At 46.8% G+C, this 26372-nt stretch overlaps 6 protein-coding genes across 15 annotated transcripts; 3 read left to right on the forward strand and 3 right to left on the reverse strand.

Moving 5' to 3' along the window:
• Positions 1-432: 432 nt before the first annotated feature.
• On the forward strand, positions 433-2216 carry LOC100846141 (phosphoglycerate mutase-like protein 4). The gene is made up of 6 exons (XM_010240454.3): positions 433-962; positions 1064-1114; positions 1214-1324; positions 1414-1536; positions 1634-1709; positions 1798-2216. Exons 1-6 carry the CDS (start codon positions 720-722, stop codon positions 2007-2009), a joined length of 816 nt encoding a protein of 271 aa, XP_010238756.1. The 5' UTR covers positions 433-719; the 3' UTR covers positions 2010-2216.
• A 274-nt stretch (positions 2217-2490) lies between these two features.
• On the reverse strand, positions 2491-4455 carry LOC100846448 (cytochrome P450 94B3). Its single transcript, XM_003577036.4, has one exon. The coding sequence runs from the start codon at positions 4257-4259 to the stop codon at positions 2616-2618; it is 1644 nt and encodes a 547-aa protein (XP_003577084.3). The 5' UTR covers positions 4260-4455; the 3' UTR covers positions 2491-2615.
• Positions 4456-4853: 398 nt separating this feature from the next.
• Positions 4854-9689, reverse strand: LOC100836819 (aspartate--tRNA ligase 2, cytoplasmic). 2 transcript variants are annotated; one of them, XM_003578915.4, is made up of 10 exons: positions 9087-9644; positions 8829-8939; positions 8568-8681; positions 7891-8181; positions 7697-7807; positions 7546-7599; positions 6545-6624; positions 6351-6466; positions 5393-5507; positions 4854-5302 (listed from the first exon to the last, which is right to left on the reverse strand). In XM_003578915.4, the coding sequence occupies exons 1-10, from the start codon at positions 9642-9644 to the stop codon at positions 5176-5178; spliced, it is 1677 nt and encodes a 558-aa protein (XP_003578963.1). In that variant the 3' UTR covers positions 4854-5175. The 2 variants fall into 2 exon arrangements, with proteins under 2 accessions (XP_003578963.1, XP_010238758.1); XM_010240456.3 differs by having other exon boundaries at positions 4854-5507; positions 9087-9689.
• Positions 9690-10104: 415 nt separating this feature from the next.
• LOC100837127 (calcium-dependent protein kinase 25) lies at positions 10105-12618 on the forward strand. Its single transcript, XM_003578916.3, has 6 exons — positions 10105-11137; positions 11225-11340; positions 11437-11604; positions 11699-11826; positions 11945-12044; positions 12214-12618. Exons 1-6 carry the CDS (start codon positions 10105-10107, stop codon positions 12316-12318), a joined length of 1650 nt encoding a protein of 549 aa, XP_003578964.1. The 3' UTR covers positions 12319-12618.
• A 1523-nt stretch (positions 12619-14141) lies between these two features.
• Positions 14142-18980, forward strand: LOC104584798. Of its 6 annotated transcripts, none has more exons than XR_002965969.1 (4): positions 14142-14619; positions 14788-14905; positions 16228-16602; positions 18141-18980. XR_002965969.1 is itself a non-coding variant. In XM_024462774.1 (2 exons), the coding sequence occupies exons 1-2, from the start codon at positions 17462-17464 to the stop codon at positions 18745-18747; spliced, it is 720 nt and encodes a 239-aa protein (XP_024318542.1). In that variant the 5' UTR covers positions 16613-17461; the 3' UTR covers positions 18748-18980. The 6 variants fall into 6 exon arrangements, 1 of the variants encoding a protein (XP_024318542.1); XR_002965970.1 differs by having other exon boundaries at positions 16316-16602; XR_002965967.1 differs by having other exon boundaries at positions 14713-16602.
• A 226-nt stretch (positions 18981-19206) lies between these two features.
• On the reverse strand, positions 19207-26213 carry LOC104585204. Of its 4 annotated transcripts, none has more exons than XM_010241231.3 (2): positions 25802-26213; positions 19207-20888 (listed from the first exon to the last, which is right to left on the reverse strand). In XM_010241231.3, exons 1-2 carry the CDS (start codon positions 25809-25811, stop codon positions 19453-19455), a joined length of 1446 nt encoding a protein of 481 aa, XP_010239533.2. In that variant the 5' UTR covers positions 25812-26213; the 3' UTR covers positions 19207-19452. The 4 variants fall into 4 exon arrangements, with proteins under 4 accessions (XP_010239533.2, XP_024318538.1, XP_024318537.1 ...); XM_024462770.1 differs by having other exon boundaries at positions 19207-22855; XM_024462769.1 differs by having other exon boundaries at positions 19207-22868.
• Between the last annotated feature and the right edge of the window lie 159 nt (positions 26214-26372).

The raw sequence follows: 26372 nt of genomic DNA on the forward strand, positions 1-26372 counted from the left end.
CGATCTCTGCTGTTCTCCAGTAACAGGCAGAGCTTTTGGTTGAGCTGTTTGATTCACACATTTGATATATACTGAAATATTACGATGATCGGTCCATTGAGTGCTTCAGACCTGCGTCGTTTCGTTTGATATCTCAACTTACTTTACTTAGGAGTATTTATTTTACTGACCGCATCTTGTTAGAGTTGTTCAGTTAACCCAATACACTAAACTGCTGCTGATCTTGCGCGTGCGCGTGATCCATCTTCCTTTAATTTGCACCCGCGTGCTGATGTAACTCCTTTTTGTGCATCCTGTTGAAAAGTTTCAGGAAACATTAGCATCTCGTTTATTTGTTGAATCGCTAGCTTCCTAGACAACTGTTTTGTTGCTATTGGCTCACTAAGTTTTATGGAGGTTCGGTAACCTTCAATGATCTAGATTAGTTTTCCATATGGGCAGTGCTACGTACATTGCATTCAGAGGTTATGGCAAAAGAACTCAGTACAGGCCTTTTTGTTTGTTCACGTTATGTGCACGGGAAATTACAGGAAATAGGTGCAGAACCAGAGAAGCAATCGCGTCCTGGTCTTTTTGAGTGTTTTCCATGTGGTACGGGGTTAGAAATCAGGCGCTGAGGGAGCAGCACACCGCTGCACACGGGAGACCTCCGGCGAGGTTTCCAGTCAAAAGAATGGTGGAGTAATATAAGTAGAGACAGCACTAAACAACAGGCTAATATGCAACGCGATGATCACTTTCCTGGAAGCTGCAAGCAGGCCTGCAGATATATAGCTAACGCCGGATCATTATATTATCCTCCTTCTCTGCAGCGAGATTGCAGCGCCAGACAGACGCCACCAACCACCATGGCCGGTGGAGCAGAGACGTCTCCTCCTCCTCCTCCTCCTGAGCAGCAGGTCGCGGAGGTGGTGGTGGTGCGGCACGGCGAGACGCCGTGGAACGCCGCCCGTATCATCCAGGTCGATCGGCCAAGTCCACTTAATTCCTCCATGAGCGTTCCAATTTAATTTCCCCGGCTGACAGGCACAACATTTTCCCCAAAATCTACGCGTGTTCGCAGGGGCAGATGGATCCGGAGCTCAACGAGACCGGCAGGCAGCAAGCTCTCGTGGTACACACGCTCGCTCTCAAAATTTCGAAACAATCATGATCTGAATTTCAGTTCGACGAAAACTCTGAATCTGAATGAATGAATGAATCTGTATAAAAGGTCGCGCGCCGGCTGGCGGGAGAAGCCAAGCCGGCCGCCGTGTACTCCTCCGACCTCCGGCGCGCCGCCGAGACCGCGCAGGCCATAGCCACAGCCTGCGGCGTACCCAACGTACGTCGTCTGTATATGCAACATTCTGAATTTCTGACCCCGAGCTGGGTTTTCATGGCCAGTGTAATGGGGGGCGTTTGGTTCTTCAGGTGGTGTTGGATCCGGCGCTGAGAGAGCGGCACATGGGAGACCTCCACGGCCTGGCGTACGGCGACGCCGTCAGGGTCAACCCCGGCTTCTTCTCCTCCGACGACAGAGCCCAAGGAATCCCCGTAAGCAAACCATACTTGTGTCAGAAAATTCTTCTTAATTACTAGTACCCTGAAACGTAGAGAAGATTTTAACCTTGCATAAATTTGGTTGGTGTAGGGTGGTGGCGAGAGCCTTGAGCAGCTGTCCCGGCGGTGCGTCTCGTACCTCAACACGGTGGCCGCCAAACACAGAGGTGAGCAGATATTAGCATGCAAGCTAGTAGCAGTTTCGTCCAGCATGCTACTAATATCTTTGTCTCACTGCTTCTTGGTTGTGGTCAGGGGAGCGGGTGATCGTGGTGACCCACGGCGCGAGCATGGAGGAACTGTGCACGCACGCCGACCCGGCCAGCCCCGTGCGCGGCAAGCTCCACAACACCTGCATCTGCGTCTTCCGCATCTCCGGCGCCGGCGAGTCTGAAAGATGGGTCCTGGAGAAGGCCGGCGACGTCGCCCATCTCGCCGTCGTCGGCGGCGACGGCGCGTCCGCGTGAACACGTAACATATTGCCTCTGTTTTGTCAACGATCAGACACGTGCGGCCATCAATTCGGTTCGATTGGACCAGCCATTTTCGTTGTTGTTGTCAGCTGCTAGGTTGCCTCCGTCGAACTTGCTTCTCGGTGTAATAATATCGGTCAGAAATTCGTACGTCTTTACCTCTATGTTTGAAATCGTCGGCATCGTGTGGAGTTCATAGTTCATACGTGTTCCAACTGTGAATCCACCGTTTTGTCAAATTCAACGGCCACTATGCGCCCAGGAGTAGGAATTAGCCGCTGGTCTGCTTCTGTATGACGAAATGCCTGCGGAGGAAGGTGGCGCGAACAATTACACCACCCTGCGCGATGGTCCGGGCCTCCGGGGCCTGACATCCAGGTGAGTTAACAGATACTCCCTCCGTTTCATAAAGGTTGGCATGAATTTGAACTAAGTTTAGTTCAAAACCGTGTCAATTTTTATGGAACGGAGGAAGTAACAGTTAATGATGTTCATGCTTCATGGATCACTGACTTATTTGATCAGATAGCATCAACAGAACCCAAACAACTGAAGCATTTTTATTTCAAATCGAAAAGGAACAACATAACCAAATTACGCTCAGACGTTATCGTTACTGTTGACCCTTCTCCTTATCTGCACAGGCAAGCCACCCTTCATCCTGAGCGTCACCGAGAGCACATGCTCCGGAACGGCGCCGGTGTCCTGGCCGACGACGTCGACAGCAAATTCCTCTAACACGCTGGCAACAATGGACTTCATCTGCACGTACGCCATCTCCTTCCCTAGGCACGTCCTCGGCCCGGCATGGAACACCGTGTACCGGAACGGGCTCTCCGGCCGGAACCCCCCATCTTCTCCGAGCCACCGCTCCGGCCTGTACTCCATGCAGTCCTCGCCCCACACCGCCGCGAGCCGCCCCATGGCGTACGCGCTGTAGGTGATGGACCAGCCAGCGCCGACGTGCGTGCCGTCCGGGAGCGTGTCGTCGGCCGCGCACGACTGGGAGTCGATCGGCACCGGCGGGTAGAGCCGCATCGACTCCGTGAGCGCCGCGTGCAGGTAGCTCATGTCCCGGAGCATGTCGAACCCGAACGGCTCGCCGGGGTTGGTGCGCGTCGACGCCCGAATCGTGCGGACCTCGCCGGCGATGCGCGCCGCCACGTCCGGCCGGGACGACACGAGCCAGAAGAACCATGTCAGCGCCGAGGACGTCGTCTCGCGGCCGGCGATCAGGAAGCTGAGGACGATATCCCGGAGCACCTCGTCGCCGTGCTCGTCGCTCGCTGCGAACCTTGACAAGACGTCGTCTCTGCTTTTCACGGAAGACGAGCTTTCACGGCGGGCGCGGACGATGTCCATGGCGAAGTCATGGACGTCGGCGATGGCCTTCTTCAGGCGGCGCTCGGTGCCGATGTTGAGCCACCTCTTGATCTTCCAGGAAGCCGCCACGGGTTCCAGGAACCGGCCGACGATGAGGTCCTGCGCCTCGCCGAACGCGTGCATGAACCCCGACTTCCCTTCCGTCAAAGCTCCACCGTCGGCAAGGCAGCACGGGTCATGCCCGAAGGACACCACGCAGATGGTGTCAAACGCGAACCGCTCCAGCACGTCCTGCATGTCGAGGACCTCGCCGGCGGCCGCCGCTCGCCGGAGCAGCGGGAGGAGCCTGTCGGCGACCTCGGTCTGCACGGCGTCGACGACGAACCCGCGGAGCGAGCGCGTGCTGAACTCGAGGCTGGCGTTCTTGCGCTGCCACTGCCACTGCTCGCCGTCGGAGTTGAAGAGGCCGCCGCCGAGGAAGTCGTGGAGCATGGAGATGGAGCGGGCGCCCTTGGGGTAGTTGCCGAAGTTGGCGCGCAGGACGTGCTCGACGTCGGCTGGGTTGCCGGTGACCATGCCGGTGAGCATCCCGGGGAACCAGAAGCCCATCCTCTGCTCCGGGCTGCGCAGGATGAGCTCCGTCGACCAGTCGAGGAAGCGGTGGCGGTTCTTGAGGAACGCCGGGAGGTGGCCGAGCAGCGGGTAGGATTTCAGGCCATGCGTGGTCGGCTTCTTCTTGGCTAGAGCTCCGGACAGGTGGTAGGAGATGTACAGTACTATCGGAAGCAGGAGGAAGAGGACCTGAGAAGAAGAGGGAAAGTGATCCATTGATGTTGACTTCTTGCTTGCTAGTATGATCTTGTTTTGTTGAACTGTGGCTAGATCCTGGTGTGCCTCTCGGTTTTTATATGCAAGCTGCATCTCTCCGATTGAAGGGGACAAGTTGCACTTGCGCTGTCCAACATACAATTAACTCTTAATCTAATCTGGAGATGAATGATTTTAACATTTTGAGGATGCCCCTGACCATGCCCCTGTGATCATCACATGGCAAATTGGCAAGTTGTGTTGTGCTTGCTGCCCAAGATAGGACCTTGCATTGCAGGCCAAGGACACTGGACAATTAATTAATTGAGGTCAACTGTGTAGGCAGAATGTTTAATTTAACAGATGCCTTAATCTTCGCCAATTAGTCTAATTCATGTTTAATCTTTGCCATTTGTATTGACCCTTCTGGCATATTTTTCAGATGGCAAAGGAACTGAATGGGCTTCATGCTGGAAAAAAAATATGAATGGGCTTCATGATTCGTCTGAAGCCAAACCTCTTCCCAGGAGTACCAATGAACAAAATAGAGGAGCCTCAAGACAAAATCTCCCTGACCCAACTCGGCATTCATTTGGAAATAGCGAACATTTTTTTAACCCGCGTTCTCAAACTGCTTCAAATTTAAGTTGATTTTCCATTTTGAGAACCGAGGTAACTGCTCATTTCGTTGTGATAACTACGCATCCGATTCACTCATAACTCACGTTTGGTAACGATAACACCATAAAACCACGTGTAGTATTGTCTAGTCTAGTATGCCAGAACAACCGAAAACACCTTGCTACAGAAACTCTTAGTCCAGAGTTCCAGACCAGCGCACATGAGTCGGTGTCAATACAAGTAGCTTTGAGAGTGTAACAGAAGCTCCAATACACATTGAAGTTGGTACCCATTGGCAGCGCCATTATGTCCAGTAACAAACCACGCTGCTGTCTTCAGTGTAGCTTGTTTCTGTACTTGGCTAGCAGGTTGGTGAAGAACGATGGTAAGATGTCGACCAGCGAAAGATCTATGGGGCGAGTCTCTGTGGGTCGCGAGGGAACAGCGATGTCTTCCTGATGTTGTTGAGCGCGCAGAACAGCATCACCACTCTCTCCAAGCCGACCCCGAAACCACCATGAGGAGGTGCACCATAACTGTAATTGTCAACCACCATGAGTACCAAAGAGAAGTAGCATATACAAGCAGTCCAATGCATACATATATAGTAAAATGAGACAACATACCTGAATGATTCAATATATGAAGCTATTGTACTTGCATCAATTCCACACTCAATTGCACGTTTTCTCAGCAGCTCAGGGGTGTGTACTCTTTGTGCTCCAGAGATAATTTCCTCACCTGTCATATCAGCAAAAATGGTCCAATATCAGACTTAAAAGGAACAAGCATGTCTCCACCTTAATATCTTTATTGGTATATATGCACATATATGAATGATGAAATGATCTCTTCTTCAATTATACTAGTACGGACTTTTTTGTACTCCACTATTGACGGACATAAGATGCAAACCATGGGACAATGTTAGCTATCGGTTTATGTCCTGGACTATGAACTGGTCCAGATTCATTAGTGAGTCCAACTGGTGAAGCTAAGTTTAAGTCTTGATTTCTCTTGGCTTTAGAGTGCTGCAAACTCTTTCTCAGCCTCTTGGTACTTTGACAGACTCTCTTTGATCAATGTAATTGTTGGGTTCCCCAACTGTAATTTTGTTCAGTGTTTCATATTTAATATATACCACAGTAGGAGCCTCTCGGCCCTCTCCTACTGTTTTCAGTAAAAGTAAATAGAGGCCAGCGTATTGTTCAAGTAAGGACGGTTGGTCTTTTCTCCCCCAAAAGTTCATTCTGTCAACACCCTAATCACCGTCAAGGAATGCCACCATAAAGTAAGGTTGAAGAGAAGTTCCGCGTCATCATAATACTAACAAAGTCTACCACTTGCCCAGATTGGTTTCCAAAATTTACCGGAACTACGCAGCAATTGAAAATACAGTTTGAAAATAGATAGACCAGTAACAAGCTCACTAATTAGAAAGAGAAAAACTCACACACAGGAAGTATAGAAAAACAATCAAGAAATCGAAGAAAACTTAAGTATCCAAGCATAACAAGAAGCTATGCCCTTGCAACAAGAATCAGAAGCTAAACAACTTATGTGTATAGTGTTTTCAATACTCACCTCGAATAAAGACATCAAAAGAGTTGCTGTACGATGGGTCGTCATAACATGGCATGGTGTAGAAGGGGCGTACAGCCAAAGGATATCGATAGAGGATGAAAAACTCTGTGCCATACCTACAAATAACAAACAAGTTGGCTTACTAAATTTGAAAAGTGATATAATAAATATTAAGAGAAATAGAATCTACATACTTCTCCTTAACAAGCCGGCCAAGTTTTTTCTCGGATTCAGTGTTGAGGTCACCCATAGGATCGATTTCTGTTCCAGCATCCTGCCAAAGAGATCAACTGAGTTTATTTTTTTCCACGAACTTAAGTGAGTACTTACAGAACTCAATTTTGTTATCCTAGTTTATCCAAATATTACCTAGTTACACTAAAAATAATTTAACAAAATCTTGTTTGCTTGAAACAAAATCCAAGAAACCCCTTGATGTCACATGTTCATATACTTGTTTAAATAATCATCAATCCAGTGTACTTTTCTAACTTCAGAACTATCAAGCACATATTTATATAATTTTAGCAAAGTAATACTAGCATTTTGCTGTATCAGGTTCAGTTCAAAACTACCAATACATCTTGTTTTGTAGTTAAACAATAAACACAGATAACATAGATGAGTTTTCTCTAATCTAAACTCAAGGTCAAATATTGAATTCAGCAACCAACAGGTCATGTTGGCGGAACACAAATAAACCATTCCTTTTCTGACTACATAAACCTAAACGTGATTTTAACTAACCAGCGGGACAAAACATGTTCCTTGAGCTCTGACAACAGAATATTTATCCTGATATAGTTAGTTCTTAGCTAACCAGAAACAGTCTACTGACCATGCAAGAAAAGGCTGCCAATTTCTGCCAGACCATTATATTTTCTTAAAAAAACAATTTGGTGGATAAAAAAATCCAACAAACGAAACATCATGATGTCGAAACTGTAAGTAACAGTTGGTAGATAACATTGTTCATACAGAATTACAGACCTCCAATTGGTGGAGCACAATTAAAAACGTAAGAACTAAGACAGTTTAATAAAAAACCAAGCAAATGTACTATACTGCGGCTATCGAAGGTTTGTAACATCACTCATGCAGTGAGAACATCACTCATGCAGTGAGAACACAAAGAGACATATATTTTATAAGCTTGAGCACCAATATGATGATGGAATAGAGTACAAGTTAGTACCTTCAGCATTTGAATCCCTTCTGCATAGGTCAGCTTCAAGGTTTTTTCTAGGTACTGTATAAATTAGCAAAAGTTGAGACGGTTGCTTAAGCAATAGCATCCAGATAATAACATGATAAGAAACATAAAATGATAAGGAATAATGTTTTACCTTCAGAGGTTCAAACGGATACTGCCTATTGATTGTCTCAAGTTCCTTTTGGCAATTTTCATTCAAGTGCTTGAAAATTGCTACAAATAAGCCATCGATAATATCACAAACCTGTGTGAAAAAGTCATTACTTGGTGATGATCACTTCAGTAAATCAACTAGAGATTCTTTTTTGTCCTCCAAAACTTCCTTACCTCAAAGTAGTGCTCCTTAATCTCCATCTCTGCATCCAAGCCAATAAACTCACACAGATGTCTGTGAGTGTTTGAATTTTCTGCTCTGAATACAGGACCGACCTCAAACACCCGCCCAAACCCACCACAAATACTCATCTGCTTGTATAACTGAGGAGATTGTGCCAAGCAAGCAGGCTGGCCATTGTACTGTAGTTTGAATACAGCGGCACCACCTTCACTGGACCCACCAATCAACTTTGGGCTGTGGATACCAATAAATTGCTTCGAAGACAAGAATTCTCTGAATTTCTGCATGAGTATATCCGACAACAGTTACATTCATGGACCCAATAGAAGGGGGAAAAAATCATTATACGCTACAGAAATACATTAAAAGAACTTCGCGAGGTGAACATAAATGGGACCATGGCAAGTGGTCTTGACAAAACAACAGTTCACACTGTGTGTTAAATCTCATGTACAATCAGACTGAAATAGAAGCTCGATGTCTAATATGCAGATGCCTTTTGCTGGTAGATGGAGATTCTAAACTGAAAACGATTGGTAAGTAGACGTGCTTCTATTTGATGACAGAGCAAATAGTGCTAGCCATAACACCACATGCTATTTGATAGAACATAACCTATTACTGCATGAAATAGTAATATTCAGTACAACCAAGGAAAACTACTCACGTTCTCAACTTGACACTGAATGCGGAAGATTGCTTGATTCGCGGGTGTCCGCAGATCGATGGCTCGATAGTTCAAGCGTGTGTCCTGGAGAACACGGACAAGCTTCTCTCCAGCCTGCAATCACGGCAGGAGTAAATCCCATTAGGCACAACAGGTCATAAGAATCATAGACAGAAAATATGAATTGCCGGGAAAGAAAATCGAGTGCTCCCTTCCTGCAAAGAGGAAGCAAGCAAAGCAAATTGTTCGCATAGGGCTTACTTGTTCGGCCTTCTCAAATTCTGCCTCGCTGCGCGCTGCATCCTCAAGGTTTATAGGGAGCGTGGGGATCGCCCTGTTGATGCAATAGACCTTCCTAACCTGAATTTCAACCTGGGAGTCAAAACGAACAACAAACAATTCATCAGCTATACACAGGAGGATAACAGCCCAAACAAAACCTTAGATGCACGCGCTAAACATGCTGAATTAGGCGACAGGAGCAAAGCCAGCATCCATTCTAAGATGATTAGGGCTGACCTGCTGTGTGGTGGCCTTGAGGGGCTCCTTGGGGACGGAGACGACGCCCTCGACGTCGACGATGCTCTCCTTGCTGAGGGAGGTGGCGAAGCGCACCATCTGCGTGCTGACGCCGGCTTCGGCGGTGGCGACGAGCACGCACTGCACGGTGCTCATGCTCTGGCGCATCACGAGGAAGGCCATCTTCTTGCTGACGGGGCGCATCGCCTGCGCGGCGCCGCGGATGAGCACGGAGCGGCCCGCGTCGGCCTCGCCGAGGTCGCCGATGTCGGTCCACACGCGGCCGGAGATGGCCTTGGACTGGATCTCCTCGACGGGGACGTCGCCGTAGTTGGCCGCGAATGGGTCATCGGCTTCCGCCTGGGGCTGCTGCTGCTGCTGCGTCTGGCGCTGCGACGCCGCCGCCTTCTCGGCCTTCTCGGCCTTGCGCGCGTCCTTCTTCTGCTGCTTCTTGCTGATCGTGGCGGCGGAGAGGTCGGCCTCGAGCCCCTCCGTGGTGGCGGCGGCGGCGGCGGCGGCGGCTGGGGCGGATGCAGGTGGAGGCGGCTCCGACGACATTTCGGCGGCTTTGGGGAAAGCAACAGTCGGTAGGGTTTAGTTTAGTTTAGCCCAGCCTTGACTCGGGGGCTGATTTCTATCGCGCGACCGCCTAAGTTTCAGTGGGCCGAACCCCGATAATGGATCTGGGCCTGGCCCAAATGACTCCCTAGAAAAGGAAAAAAAGGAAAAGGAATTTTTTGTTTTTTGAAGGCGAGGACTAGCGTAGTTGATATGGCAAGAAGAAGAAGAAGAAGAAGAAGAAGAAGGTGAAGTGAAGGATAGTTGGTTCCTCCCGGCATTCCCTCTCTGCCTCCCGAGCTCAAAACCATTTTTATGTGTGGGCGAAGAAAGATAACGAAGCCTCCAAACTTTGGTTGGTGGTGGCCGGGCTGGCCTATGTGCGTGCGCATGTCTGTGTCTGCCTCTCCTCTCCCGGAGCTGCGGCCAGCGCGCATCACCACCATCCTCCTCCCCCGCCATGGGCCAATGCTGCACCACCGGCGCCGCCCAGGCTGCCGCCGTCGACGCCGCTGCCGAGGCCGAAGCCCCGGGCCCCCCAAAGTCCGACTCCCCACGCGCCGGGGCCGACGCCGCCCCCAATGCCAAAGCGGACACCAATGCCGCCCCCAATGCCGATGCCAACGCCAAAGCCGCCCCCAATGCCGACGCCGACGCCAAGCCATCATCGTCTTCCTCGGCGCCGGTGGGCGAGGTGCTCGGCAACCCGATAGAGGACGTGCGCGCGACGTACACCATCGGCGAAGAGCTCGGGCGCGGCCAGTTCGGGGTGACATACCTCTGCACGCACTCCATCACCGGCGAGAAGCTGGCCTGCAAGACGATCGCCAAGCGGAAACTCTCCGGCAAAGAGGATGTGGAGGACGTCCGGCGGGAGGTGGCCATCATGCGGCACCTGGCGGGGCAGCCCAACATCGTGGCCCTCCGGGGCGCCTACGAGGACAAGCACAACGTCCACCTGGTCATGGAGCTCTGCGCCGGCGGGGAGCTCTTCGACCGGATCATCGCCAAGGGACACTACACGGAGCGCGCCGCGGCGTCGCTGCTCCGGACCGTGGTCGGCACGGTCCAGACGTGCCATGCCAGGGGCGTCATGCACCGGGATCTCAAGCCGGAGAACTTCCTCATGCTCAGCCGGGACGAGTCCTCCGCCATCAAGGCCACCGATTTCGGGCTCTCCGTCTTCTTCAAGGACGGCGAGACCTTCAACGACATCGTCGGCAGCGCGTACTATATCGCGCCCGAGGTGCTCAAGAGGAAGTATGGGCCAGAGGCCGACGTGTGGAGCATTGGTGTCATGCTCTACATTTTTCTCTCCGGCGTGCCGCCGTTCTGGGCTGAGACGGAGAATGCCATCTTTACCGCCATTTTGCGCGGCGAGGTCGATTTTGTCACTGATCCTTGGCCTAGTATCTCTAACGGGGCTAAGGATCTCGTCAGGAAGATGCTCCATGTTGACCCCAAGGAGAGGCTCACCGCCATCCAAGTCCTCAGTAATTCCTGTCAAATGATTTTCCTCTTGTGAATTCTTGTAATGTTATGAAGACGATCGATGACCTGAGAAATGTTTGGGATTCCAGATCACCCTTGGATCAAGGAAGACGGAGACGCGCCCGACACGCCGCTCGACGACGTCGTGCTCGACAGGATGAAGCAGTTCAGGGCCATGAACCAGTTCAAGAAAGCTGCACTCAGGGTAAGCACACATGCATTTACGTGCCATCAAATCCAACTGAAATGAACAACACTTCGTCGATCAGATAATTTGATAATATGCTGGAATTTGATGCAGGTCATAGCCGGGTGCCTGTCGGAGGAGGAGATCAATGGGCTCAAGGAGATGTTCAAGAACATGGACAAGGACAACAGCGGCACCATCACGCTCGAGGAGCTCAAGAATGGGCTGGCCAAGCAAGGCACCAAGCTGTCAGACCATGAGATTCAGCAACTGATGGAAGCTGTGAGCCTTAATTCAGAGAAAAATCAACAGACACGTATGGCCTTATATATATGTTCAAGATGAGCAATAATTATTTCTCTGCTTCGATTTCCAGGCCGACGCCGATGGCAATGGATTGATCGACTACGAGGAGTTCGTCACGGCCACGGTGCACATGAACAGAATGGACAGAGAGGAGCACCTTTACACTGCATTCCAGTACTTCGACAAGGACAACAGTGGGTAAGTTGGGCAACAACCGATAAGATAAATACTGTAGTGATCAGCAAAGTTTACACACCTGAATTCCAGTCTTTCAGAGACTCTTGTAGCATGCATTTCTATCCCATATGTCTTGCAGGTTCATAACAGTAGAAGAGCTGGAGCAAGCCTTGCAGGAGCAAAAGCTGTACGACCCCAGCGAATTCAAGGAGGTCATCTCCGAAGCCGATTCTGACAATGTAAGCAAAAACATGCTATGTAGACACAGTGCATATATAAGCCAGATGCAATGTGGAACATCACAGATTCGTTTTATTAGGAAAAAGACTTACAGATACAGAACAATTGATGATACATGTATCTGAATTCTGAAAGAAACTAAAGTACTTTCTTGACTGACAAATATAGGATGGGAGGATAGATTATTCAGAGTTCGTGGCGATGATGAGGAAAGGAACAGGTGGCGCCGAGCCATCGAACCCGAAAAAGAGGAGAGACCTAGTCCTAGATTGAAGCATTAATTGCTACGGTGTGTATACCTGCAGAATACAGAGTTGTAACTGTAATGTACCCAGCTGCCTTTTTGAGGAGCGATTTACCACGAAATTTTGCAAAAGTTTACATAGAAAGCAGTTCGGTTTCCCGTAGGATTTGGGGGAATTTATGTTGTTTGAAACAGGGTATGGTTGGTTGGCATCCTAAATGATGAGCAAGCGCTGAAGATTACTGTACTGACATATGCTTGAGTAAGCAAACATCTGCTGCTTATCGAGGGTTAGCAAGAAGAAAGTTGATGACAAGGTTATGCTGAAACACGATTTACTTCTGTTACACCTAGATGAATATTATCACAGATTACTGAGAGTGATGTTTCAAAGAACTATTCCACGAAGTCTATCTACCTTGCTAAATTTGTATTTACAATGAGAATTTGTGACACATGTAGAAGAGCATCATCTGGATTCAGGGAAAGGGGGATCAGCCACTCAGTTAGCGTGCTGACAAAACAAAAGTAAAAATAGGCAAATAACTGCACAAACTGAAAAAAAAAGAATATGATGCCAATTCGAAGCAATATGAATACTCCAGTTTTTATAAGAGTAAATCATTGGCGTAGTGAAACATATTGTTACCTAGGACAGATAGATTCTAGTCCAAATATCAAAAGAAAAATGAGTACTATATCCCATGGGATGCATGAATGCAGGATTATGAAAGGCATGTTCTTGCATATGAAACTTCATGTTTCTTTCCTCAAAACATCCTTCATGTTTCCATATTGGCGGCATTCTCTCTGCAAAGTTGGACATGGAGTTACAAATCATAGATAAAATTTTATAAAAATACATCCATAATATCTCACACAAGGAAAGGCTAGCTTCAAACATATTTAGAGAAGGAAAGGTGACTCCATATCCAAATAACCTCGTTGAAGCGCGATATGATTAGCATATTCCGTCACCCATAATCATCATGGCACAACATCTGTAGAGCATTGGTGAAAAAACAAATGAAAATGGCACTATGCAACAGTCAAAAAAAGAACTACTGCGTCCTGGCTTCAATGGTCGATACTCCTTCGGTCCCATATTAAGTGATTTTCTATTACATGTATCTAGACGCTTTTTAAATATAGATACATCCATATTTGAGCAAATTTGAGTCACTTAATATGTGACGGAGGGAATATTACTTATTGCAACATTCATAATCTCGTTGCGCGAAAGACCATGCTACAACATCCAAGATTCAGTTTATGCATGCAAACACACTTTGACTCATGCATGCCCAACTAATTTAGCTCAGGTCAGAGCAAGGTGCCATCAGGCGTTCAACTGGCAGTCTTGGCGCATGAGTGTCCTGGTCTCCTGAAGAAGAAATTGCATATAAGCATCTTCATTTGACTGCTCTAGGCTTCTAACCATGATTGGCATGTCCGACATTGTAGATACTGTTGCAACATCAACAAAATATAACCCTCCAAGAATCCCCAAATTCTTCTCCTACCTTTTTCATCGGTCCTCAAGGCACCCCTTGGGAGCTCGAGCACGTCAAGGGCGGTTCTCCCACGCCTGAGAGCACATCAAAACTCTATGTAGGCAACACGATGAACACAAAGCGCATGTGGAGAGAGAGAGAGTTGTATGGCAATGATGTTCATGAAGGAGAGCCAGCAGAAAGGTGGCCCTGCGTCATCTTTGCTTGCTTGGTATTCTAATTCCATGTTTTTATCATAACCCTGTATCTCATAGCTTTTGCATTTGGACTTCAATTTTTTTTTGGAACTGTAACATCTGTTAGCACTCTCTCGCTTGAAATGAAAGCTTCTGAATTTTGAAATTTGGTCGTGGAGTGGTACTTCTTCTAGAGAAGCGACGACCGAGCCGCCTCCCGAACCTCCCTCAACCATGCCCATCCACTCTCGTCGCCCTCCTCCTTCAACGCCGAGTCGCGCCGCCGCAGCCTCCGAGTGGCGCCGTGGCCGCCCACCTTCCCGCGCCGTCGCATCGTTGACATATATATCCGCGCACCGCGCCTCCATCCGTCCCCTCCCCCGACGCCCTGAAGACTAGCTCGTGGCGCAGACCACCCCGACGCCGCCTACCTCCGCCGTCCCAGTAGCCTCACGCGGGCGGCAATATGGATCTGGACGCCCCAAATCTCTCCCTGGACGAACTGCCCTCCACCGTGCTCCCTGCCGCTCGAGTGCATCGTCACCGCCGATGAGGTGCTCGTCCTGGGCGGCTCCTGAAGCCCTTGACGCTGTCGGAGGCGGAGGCGACCACCATGCTATCTCGTCCTGAGCTACACACGGTGAGCGAACAATCCCGGAATCCCCTGAGTATCCAGTAGGCGCTTTCTCTTGTTCCTCATTGTTTCTCTTGTTCTCCCTATTTGCGGTTTCAGTAGTTCGCCGCTGCAAATTTTCTATGCATTCTTTGTGTATTGTTCTGAGGGATAACAACTGACATCATGGAGCAGCCTTCGTGGAAGGTTAAGGGGAGGTCGTCCAATTTGTTTGCACGAACATGGCGGAGTTGACACTCTGGAATAGTCTGGGATCAACGTTCCTCTTGTCCTGCTCCTTTACATAACCCAGGTAGGCGCAATCTGAAACCTCATACTGTTTTTAGCGCCACAAATGTATGTGATACTGCATTTTTAGCGTCACTGGCGGGTTGGTTGGTTGGTCTCAACATCAACCTGCCAAAGGAAATCATGATATTGTTGAGGTATTGGTCATTCCTTCCCTAGATATATTATTATAGTTATGTTTTTCTTCCTGTGAGATGATTAACACGAGGTTAACGCTGTCTTTATAACTGTTATGCCCAGACATGTTAAAAATATATGGGTGCGGAAGATTTTTCTGTTTTCTGAGCACACATGGTATGTTTGATGAATTGCACATAGGGAATTCCAGTAGTCCAGACGTCCAGTTATCTAAAATCTGGTTTGGCATTTTGTTTGCTCATGGGAATAACCACATTTTCTAATAACCGATTCAATGATATATAGCTGTGCACGTCTAGTGCCCAATGTAAAGTCTAACACAGTGGTCACGAATGAAGCATGATGAACTTCCATGTGCTACTTTTTTCTCCCTCTATGATCCTGTTCTAAAGATGACGACACTTATGATTATGAGCAGGCAACAACAAGTGGGCAATTGCATTCTGCTTGTTTTCTTTTTTTTTGACGAAACAGCCACAATGAGCTATTTATTGCCAAAGAAGGTCGGAGGGAATCCAACCAGAAGGTTACATAGAGAAAACACAGAAAAAAACACTAGAGCTTGGAGGCAGGGAACAGAGGAAATAAAGGAAAAAGATTAAGGCACATCATCGGGTCCTGAAACAAGAGCACCTAGACCTATTACCACTAGATGCGCCTCAACATCTTCAAAAAAGACAAGCTTCCGGGCAGCAGTAGAACCCTTGCAATTGGAACAGCGATTCCCATTCAGCGGAGACTTATAACGATCATTTGCTGGCCCCTTTCCATTAGCGCCTCTTTTAAGCATTTCAACAAAATAATGCTGACCACCTGCAGCTGCATGAAGCATCCGCTCAAAAAAGGAGCATTTCATACTAAAGATCAAAGTGTAACCAGGAACAACCGGGCAGAGAACGCCGGACTTCAAGATCCTAACACGCAAAGTGTAACCATTCTGCTTGTTTTCGTGGTTTAATTTTGGAACCATTTTTCCACCTTATTTCTACATCTTGCTTGCTAAGTAGTTACTTTGTGTTAGTTACCCAGTTCTTGCAATGAAGCGAATGCGTGAGTACCCATCAAGGCAAGTCTTTAGCTCCTAAAAAATAGTTTATTATGGATGTGCTACTTATCACTCCATCTATTTTTTTCTCTGGTCCAAACAAGTCAGACACCTAATATGGAAACTGTTTATTTTTTCCTCAGTTTGTTTAGCTGTATGTATATTGTTCAATAATCAAGCCTAGGACCAAGCTGTAGAGCAGGCGGTATGCTCATGTTCACAAGCTTGCAGTTACCACCACCAGCATGCCCTGGCGCTGATCCTACAGCATACATTGGATGTCCTTTGGATATGCGCCAACCAGGCTGACAAGAATGTGGTCATCCTCACCATGCTCCTGTACCAACTTTGTCCACCACCCGACAACTCTGCTCTCAGTCTGGTAAGCTGCTCGGCACACTGACATTGGAGCCTCGCTTGCATGTGCCTTCCTGATGGTGCCAACCGAGCCGGCAGGACACTGGACACCATGCCAATCCCACCGCTGAACGACTCCAGACTCGGTGAGCTTCACTCAGGTATAGCATGAACACCGTATACCATGGCATGTATGTTTCTTTTTGTTAGGTTGATGATGAAGGTTTAGCGTTTCATTTATATTCTTCATGTTGGTTATCAATGTACAGTAAACTGTTTAGTCCTTGATGATTCACACACAGAGGATTTTTGTTGAGAGAATCAGTAGGAGAGCATCCTACTGCAAATAACTTATATAATTAGGGGTTCAGCAAGCACAAAATGAAAAAAAGTAAAAGAATCAGAAAGGCTACAGGAAATTGGCAGTTCACTGCTCAAAATGGAAATAAGACTAACTCCTTGCACGATGAAACTCATGAAAGGCAAGTGCTATACCTCTTTTGGATTTACGATGACTTCTGAAGAGATTAGGTCTCAAATTCTTGAACATGTAGTCATTGTGCAGCATGTCCACATTCTCCCAGGCTCCCAGCAACTAGGATCACTTTCTTCATGAAGAAAGGCACACCCTGATGCTGCTAGTGTGTGGAGATGTTTTCTTGGGTTGTAAAATCAACAGATACCCCCTCGATTTTTTTTTAAATCCACAAATATAACTTGGCAGTTCCTGCAAGCTCTAGCAAAAGGGTTGTGGAAGAATAGACGATCCCTTATTCCAGTGGCGTCCCACACAGGAGATAGTTGTATGAGGGCAAAGAGGAAGTTTTCGGCTGCTTTAAATATCCTGTAGTTAATCCGTCAACCAGCAGTAACCAATTGAATAACTTGTGTTTCTTGTGATAGCAAGATTTCCAAATCCATTTGAATGACTGTGGTGTTCGCATGCACCATATTATGATTTTGTAAGCACCAGAACCCTTGAATTGCTTGCTGCCACAAAGATAACTCTACTGAGCATGAATGCACGATCGATCAACTGAAAGACACAGTCTGAAAGAGATTGTGAAGGGAGTGGTGTGGGACGAAAGGCTAGCTGAGAAAGTGGAAGATGGAATAGAGAAGGCAAATCAGAAGTAAGCAAAGCTTTTTCTCACTGGGTAGTATCATCTTTGAGAAAGGAGAATAGATGAGAGTATGTAATGAAAAGTGGGGAAGCACCACCCGAAGTTCATTAAAACACCTGATGTTTTTGCCACATTGATACAAGATGCATCTACCATGCCACCAAATTTTTAACAATTTTAAATGTAATTCGATCAACATCTTGAGGAAAAAAAAGGAGACAAATCCGGCCATGAATAGCACCAAATCCGCTACTATTCAGAAGAGATTTTAATTTGATACATTCATGCTTCAACATGTATTTTGTATTTCTCGAGTTGAGAATTGGATTCAAGGTTTGATTGCATGATAGTCTCAACTTTTTTGTATCAACATTGTAAAAACTTCTGAATTTTGATTTGTGTCAATGACTTATTGGTACTGCTTCTGTGTGTTGGACTGTTGGTAGCACAGCCAACATAATGGGAGCAGCAACCGGATATCCTCTCATTGACAGTAGTCTTGTACTGGTGGCTAACCAATCTCTTGCAATTCTGTAACACGTATGACTTGCAAAGTCTTAACATTGTGATGGCAGTGGTGCTTGTTTTGCAGCTACATGGAAGGTCGGACGCTCGTCCCTGACCAGGAGGATGCTCTTCGCTGGAACTGGTCGAGCTCTGGTTCCTACTCTGCGCAATCCGCTTATCTCCACTTCTTCGTTGGTCGTCCGACTTCCCCCACTTGGTCCCAGATTTGGCGGTGTTGGACTCCGCTTAAATGTCGGATCTGGGTGTGGCTCGCGGCTGCTAATCGGTGTTGGACGGCGGATCGCTTGGAGCGCCGACACCTCCCTTTCAACGCGCTCTGTCCGCTCTGCGATCAGGACCCGGAGACTCTGCGGCATCTCCTCCTGGATTTCCCTTTCTCCAAATCGGTCCTTCATGAGGTCTTCTCTAAAGCAGGCGCGCTCCGTTGCTTACCCCGCCCTTCGGAGGACCTCCCGGAGTGGCTTTCCAAGGGCACTCTTAGGCTTCGTGGCAAGGTCAAGGCGGTTCGGTTGCTCATCAACCTCTCTCTCTGGCGCATTTGGCAGCTCTGGAACGATTGTGTCTTTGAAGACGCTCGACCGGTGGCTGCGCGTCTTGCTGAGGATATCCTTGGGGAGGCTGACCTTTGGAGGGCCGCGGGCGCTCGAGCTCTAGAGCGTCTCCCCCTCCACTCGCGTCCCCATGACTAGCTTTGTTCTCTTTGCTTGTTGTACAGTAGCTGTAGGCTTTTTCCTTTGCTTTGAGGCCTGTTAGGTCTCACCTTTGCCTTTTGTATTTGCGCTTCTTGCGCTTTCTTCTTAATGGAAATGACACACCGCTCAATGTGTTTGAGAAAAAAAAATGGTAAGGGATAATTTTCCGATCCACTTACCATCATATTGGTTCAAGACCTTCAGAGAGTTCCCCATTTGCCTTGTCAGAAAGCTCAAGAAATTCATCTGAGAGACTGCGATATGCCAATGCCACTTTGTTCCTGTCTCGTTTGGTTGGCTCTGCAACGCTTCTTTGACAGGCCAGGTATACATTTGACTTCAGAAAATTATATCTCAACAATTCCTATTGTGGTTCCGTAGCAAAAGCACTGGCATTACTGTACTATGAAGAGTGTAGGTATGTCACAATAAAGTACTCAATTTTCACACTAGATATTTATGAATTTATGTGAATACACAGCCACTTACGACAACACACAGCGGTATGCACATATGTGGATCTTGCACAAATGCATGGCCTTGCAATGTTTTCTACACTACCAATGCACAACTTTACTGTACGCAATACTTAGTGTTTTGGGCGCAAAAAAGCAAAGACTTACTGCACATTTAGTCTACTGTACCGTACAAATCATGCTGTGGAGTATTAGTTTGTCTGCCCCCATTTTCCAAATAAATTACCGAGTACATCCATTGAAAATTTCGGCAGAGCACATGTATCAGCCAGTGGTTCTTGCAGGCCAAGCCGGTAAGCAATGGCACACTTGAGAAGCAGCGATGCAACTGCCACTGTGAGCAAAAGAATTGCCCAAAGCTCGAGTAGCTGCACAGCCTCAGATGAGCCATCAGCTTGTTCTCCAGACCGCACAGCCTTCTCCGATGAACCCGCAGCTTGTTCCTCCAATGAACCCACAGCTTCTTCTTCAGACCGCACAGCCTCCTCTGATGAATCCACAGCTTCTTCTTCAGACTGCACATCCTCCTCTGAGGACTTCTTAGACTGGAGGCTTATATCGGCAGCAGCAGCTTGTTGCATCGGCCACTGGTGCAACATGAGCACAAGATTGGAGGTCAGAAGCCCTGAGATACCACAGGATACCAAAATCGCTGAGCAAGTGGAGATCCACCATCTATCCATGTAGGTCCACAGGTACACGAGGAGAGGACCTGCGATGACCACTGCACCGCGAACGATGGGTGCATCCTTGAATGTTCGTCTCATATTGTCAAGGCTGATGATGGAGCTGTCGCGGTCGAGGTGAAGGCTGAACCACATAACCACCGGGACGAGCTCTGGCATGCAGACCAGGACAACGTCCTCGCCCAGCGCCTCCGCGGCCACCGTATGCAGTGTCACCAGCAGCAGCAGGAGAAAGGTCTTGTGGAGCAACTCCCATGCGCCGGGACCGGGAGAGCCGGCGCGGGAGGGCAGCCTCGTCATCATGTGTGTCAGCGCCCCCAGCGTGGTGCTCAGGAACAGGAGGAACGGGGAGATAACAAACCTATCGGCTCTCTTATCATCCAGTTGCGCCATCCCCAATAGCGCTATGAAGGGCACCGATGCCATCACCGTGAGAGCCATGTCAGATCCCTTTGTGAACGTCATCATTTTGCTGCCGTTGTGAGTACCAAGTTCACCTGCAAGATAGAGCTTGATACAGTGTGCAGACATCCCGACAATGGGGATGGCGGGGAAGGTGGCGAGCCAGAAGTAGCTCAGGTCGATGTCGAGTAACAACATGTAAGATATGAACACGATGAAGGCCGTGTCTCTGTAGATCCGGAGGTTATGAGGGAATTTGATCGGCAACGTCAACAGCCGCACCGGCAGCCGTTCCTTCGGGATCAATTCGTACGACTTCACGGCAAAATGGAGAAAGGAAAAGAAAACCTCTGCTGAACCGGTCACCCGCTCCCGGTATATTTTGGCATCATCGTCTGAGGATACCATAAAATTGTCACGAGCCGATATTATTGTCCCGCCTGCTATCAATAGCCCTAGGAGCCGATCAGACATCACGAGCTTGCCTAAAGAATGCAAATACCGGGGACCTAGCAACCGGTCCGACATCATGTGCTCGCCTGAAGAACCCAAAAGACAGGGAATCAGCATAGATTTTCTGTATTTCAAATGCTACAATATTTGGTGTACTAAATCTGTAACAAGTAATTTCGGCTGGAGGGATGGACTATTTCTCTCGGACACTCACAAATTACTAAGGACCATCCATTTGGGAATTGGGACGAGGACGACCCAGATTTTAATAGTTGGGTCTCACTACGGCACAGTCGGCTGAGAATAAGAGTTTCTCAGTCGACCAGCCCAAGCCGTTTGATTTTGTGACAACCAGTTCGATAGGACTATTTGTTATCGATAGGTGTGGTACTATTTGCAGGTGAAAGTAAAACAATGGGTTTTCTGCACAGAGGAGGTTAATCATCCTAACATGGGCCTTGGGCTTTTGTACTTCTGCTCGGTGCTTCGTCTGGAAAAATGAGCCATCCTCAATAAACCATAACACGTGCATCGTCATGAAAATTTCTTTAAAAACGGAGAAAGGAAAAGGGCAAACAAAATAACAATCATATTTTCAAAATTACAGTTGAAAATTTATGCGCGATTCCAAAAAATGCAGGTGAAAGTTTATGCATGATTCTAAAAATTGCGGGTCAAAATTTATGCACGATTTTAAAAATTGCAGGTGAAAGTTTATGCATGATTCTAAAATTGCAGGTGAATGTGTATACGCGATTCTAACGATTCTAAAAATTGAAGGTGAGTTTATGTGTGATTTTGAAAATTGCAGGTGAAAGTTTATTCGCGATTCTAAAAATGCATGTGAAAATTTATGTGCGATTCTAAAAATTGCAGGTGAATGTGTATGCACGATTCTAACGATTCTAAAAATGCAGGTGAAAGTTTATGCACGATTTTAAAAATTGCAGGTGAATGTTTATCCGTGATTCTAACGATTCTAAAAATTGCAGTTGAAAGTTTATGCACGCTTCTAAAATTACACGTGAAATGAGAGGGATATTTTAATGAAGAAAAAATGTTTTTTAAATGAAAAAGATTGCACATTGTTGACATGCGAATTTTCCATGGGGTCGACGCGCAAATTTACTGGCTACTAAAGGAAGTGTAAGTGATACGAACAAATATATATTGGGATGCATAAAAATAATCCTTAAAATAACATGAAAAATAAATGGTTTTGTGTATTTTCAAAAAAAGAAATGACACAGGTTGCATGCTTCTAGTTCCCTGGCTGAAAATGGACCAAATCCAAAGAGATACAACAAAAAACAATTGAAAAGGCCAAATACAGAAATGAAAAGTAGGCTTAGAAACAAAGCTGCTCTAGACAGCCCACATGCACGGCCTGGTGGATTTTGCAGTGCAAAAACATTACGCCAGCTGAACATACTCAAAGGCTAGTACTGAATAATGAGATAAGCGAGGGGCGAGGGCGTATCCAAAACCGTTTCCTTTGATATACGCCGTATTATTAGTATGTGTACTAGATATCCTACTAGCATAACGTTTTTTTTTACCGAAATCCTACTAGCATAACGTTTGCTACCTTTTAAATTTCAACCTATATATTTGTACGGAGAACCAATGTCTTACCATCCTCCCATGCCAATGTGGCTTGCTCGTTAGACGTTCCTTACATATTAGTTTCATTGGCGGTGAGATTTGGATTGTGACCTTTTGAGTTTCTATGTCTAGCCATCCGATCATGTACATATGTGTAGTGCCGCAAAGCTAAATATGAATTCATATCCAGCTAAGGCATCGAGCTCGAACCCTACACGACCAATATTATCAGCCCCTTATGTATCTGCATGGCGACATCTCCTCGCCTCCGTTGCTACACCTGCCGTCCTCCTCCCTCTTTGATTGGTTCCTTGTCCCAAAAAAAAGGCTTCGCATACCCATGCCTAGAATCCTAGCTCCGCCGGTGCATGCCAACCTTAGTTCCCTTTCCTTCCATTACTGAGCAACCAAACATCCTTAAAGCATCTTCAATAGCTTTGTGTGACACCTTGCAGGTAAAACTGTCTATAATAAATGAATAATTTATCATACAACTATTTCAATAAAATGTGTCAAGTTGTCTAACAGAGGGTGAACGAATATATAATTTTGTTCTTCTTTGTATCTTAGAACTTGTGCAAGGGTTGTTGATTCATTTATACACACATAGTACTATCTCTGTTCCTAAATATCAAATGCAGTTTTGTCCTAAGTCAAACTTCTTAATTTTTTCTATAAACTTGATCAAACTTTAATAATTTTGACTTAAGACAAAGTTAGAGCATCTTATATTTAGGAACGGAGGGGTTATTCTCTGCCACAGCATCACGTAGTATTAGAGATGATTTGACTGTCTCATGGGCAATTTCAGATGCCATGGCAGTACAATAATATGTATTTTTGTTCCTGCGTTTTTTGAAACTCAAATCAAATAAAGAGGCTCCGATTATGTTTAACGGCCATATATATGTGTGTCGGTATAATAATGACCAATTGTTAGGTACAATATGAAGATTCATCTATCCTATTACATAGTATCATTACATGTAAATTAACCATGAAAAAAGACAATTCGTTTTTTGTGCTCCACGTCATTTAGAAAAGACAACAAAACATGTTGTAAAATAAATTATTTCTTACTGCCATATCTTATAATTAGTGTTTAGAGGAATAAATTTAATTAATTAAATGTTTTAAAAATGAAATCTAGTAAAATGCGAAAATTGTCTTATCATTGTCTAGTAAATAAACACAAAGTTAAAACAAAGATCAAACCTGCAAGTCCTTGGGTGCTAAGCCAATTTGGTTGCCTGTTTTTGATCTTTAGAACCAAGAACTGATATTAAAGAAAAGATGTATTCCGCTCCCCATCTCCTCCTCCTTCACGTCTCTCTCTCTCTCTCTCTCTCTCTCTCTGACCCGCCGCATTGTATATACTCCCTCGGTCCCAAATTAAGTGACTCAAATTTTTCTAAATATGCGGACGGAGTGAGTATTTGTAATCTTGCAGTCGATTCGGGAACTGTTTTTGCTGTATTGGCGGTGTGGGTCTGCGGGGGCCAGGACGCCGGCGCCACACCTCACCTTCTTTTCTACCTCCGGTGATCTTTCTCCGACATTGTTTCCACCATTTCCACACTGCAGAGCAGAGGGATCGAGGTGGGCGGTACGTTGTGTTGGGAATATGCCCTAGAGGCAATCATGTATGATGTAATTCCCAATGTATTCATAAATATTATTAAGTTGTCCTTATTTGAACATCTGATATGTATCATTGAATATGTGATTTGATTGTGGAACTATGTATTCATGTTGTTCATACTAAATTGTCCTTAGTCATTGAGGTTGTGCTGGACACATAACTTAGACTAATGTGAAAGTTGGCTGATGACTCGGTTCCACTTGTCATGGGCATGGTGATGTCATTCCAGCTTACACGGACTCGGCTAAAGAGTTTAGCGAGTCGGACTGACCCATATTGAGATGCAACGAGTAGGTCGTCATTTGCATGTCTCAATCAATGTAATCCTTAGACCTGAGGTTATCGCACAATCCGAGTTGTGGATCACCAACTTAGGTTCCGTCAAACGTTGTTCCGTAACAGGGCAGTTATAAAGGCAGAGTTCGGGTTGACTGAGAATCAAGCTGTGTGATGTGGATAACCAAGATGGGATTTTGCCCCTCCGACTGGAGAGATATTCTCTGGGCCCTCTCGAGTGATATGATTCGGGAAGCATGGCCATGCGCGACTTGATTAACTGTTAACCGGGTCGATCGACTAAGAGTTAGTCGGATGAATCGTATATCACAGATCGAGAAGAGAGTTGAACTATTAAAGGGATGACGATTAATCGCCTATAGTTCGACAAGGTATATCGTGAGGCAAAAGGGACTAAGACGTATGTCACATTGGAAGGTACGTCGTCATGACTCGATGGTACTTGGGAGTCGGCACGTTCTGTTAGGAGCCGCTACCGATTGATCGATTGTGAGTCGGACTCCAATCGTGTCCAAGTCGCCATGAGCCTGCGGGGTCACACACTTAAGAGCGGGAGCAAGTATTTGGTCGGGTTGGACCCGAACTGGAATTGGGCTGACAATGCGAGTTGGACTCGCAGGGTGGATGGGTCACAAGGCTTGGAGCCCACTTCCACTCGGTATATAAGCAGGGGCGTGGGATGCCTAAGGAAAACGGTTTTTCCACTCTCATGTGTTGAGAATCCTAGCCCGATTCAGTTCAACCGTCGCACCGGACCTAGCAGTCCGCCGCCGGAGCTCCTCCTCGCACGTGTGGATACCGGCAGAGGTGCTGTACGTTCAGCACTTCGACGATCGCGGGATTGGATCGGCTAGATCGGATCGAGAGACTGCACTGCATCCAGGCGCCGCATCGATAATCCGCAACTGCGCGTTTAGTGGTAATCCTCGTGGCATTCTACCTCGGCTAGATCTTGGGAGTTCGCGTAGGAAAAGTTTTTGTTTATCTCTACGCGCCCCTTCATGTTGTGATGACGAGTGATTTTTCCATCGCTCGCCAACAATTTCCTCGATCGAGGTTTTCTTACTCCAGGTGATAGCTTCATATTTGGAAACGTCGAAACTACAAATGTGCGGGAAAGCTCCAGGTGATAGGAGCTAGAATCAAGTAAGAAGAACACTTTAATTTCTCGCACGAAAAATGCATAGAAGAAAGAAATGATCACGTCTTACGACTCATGGTAGACGCAGATCACTTACCGAGTTACCGTACGATCCGTACCAAACGACGATCTTCTGTAAGCTTAGGACCAAATGGAACCCGTTTCTGGTTAGAAGTCAAGTCCGTTTAGGCGTAGGTCTCGTATTTAGTGTTCTAGTCTAATTGCATCTTGTCATGTATATATGCATGTATACGGTACCATATAAGTTAATTCTAAAAAGAAAATAGAAAAGAAGAGAGAGGCACGATACGTACCTGTAGCCATCCAAATCAATCGTTTCTCGTGTGTGTGCTTTTGAAGTGCGTATTAGCTGCTAGCAATCGATCAGCTTGCTGAGAGTATTGTACGTGCGCGTCTCGCCGGAATAAGTGCGTGTTGTTGCTTTCGTGAGAGCAGGGTTTAGGCCTGAATTCCAACATCTTCCGCTTCGTGGGCGCTCGCCGAGAGTAGCTGGTATTATACGCAGCTGTATGCCACGCGGGGAGACGGTAATAAGGATGGGGCAAATTGAGACGCAGCCTCCGAATCTCCGATCCTTACGAGTACCAATGATACTCGGGAAAGATGGGCCAAATTGGTACGCGGGATGGACGTGGGGTTTATTGGAATTGCGATCCTTTTCAGGATTCAGGATGCTCTGGTGGTGAATTGGTGATTTAGGATCGAGTGCATAAATAGAGATGGGGAAGACGAGAGGGGTCCGCTGGTTCCAAAAAGAGAATCTGCCGGAATCTTCTTTCTTTCGAGGAGCATATGCTGGAATTAAATGATATATGAAGATAAGGACGAGGCTCCCCCACAAGACAAGGACGAGGGCGTCATATC

Source organism: Brachypodium distachyon, chromosome 4, assembly GCF_000005505.3.
Source record: "Brachypodium distachyon strain Bd21 chromosome 4, Brachypodium_distachyon_v3.0, whole genome shotgun sequence".
NCBI classification, from domain to species: Eukaryota; Viridiplantae; Streptophyta; class Magnoliopsida; order Poales; family Poaceae; genus Brachypodium; species Brachypodium distachyon.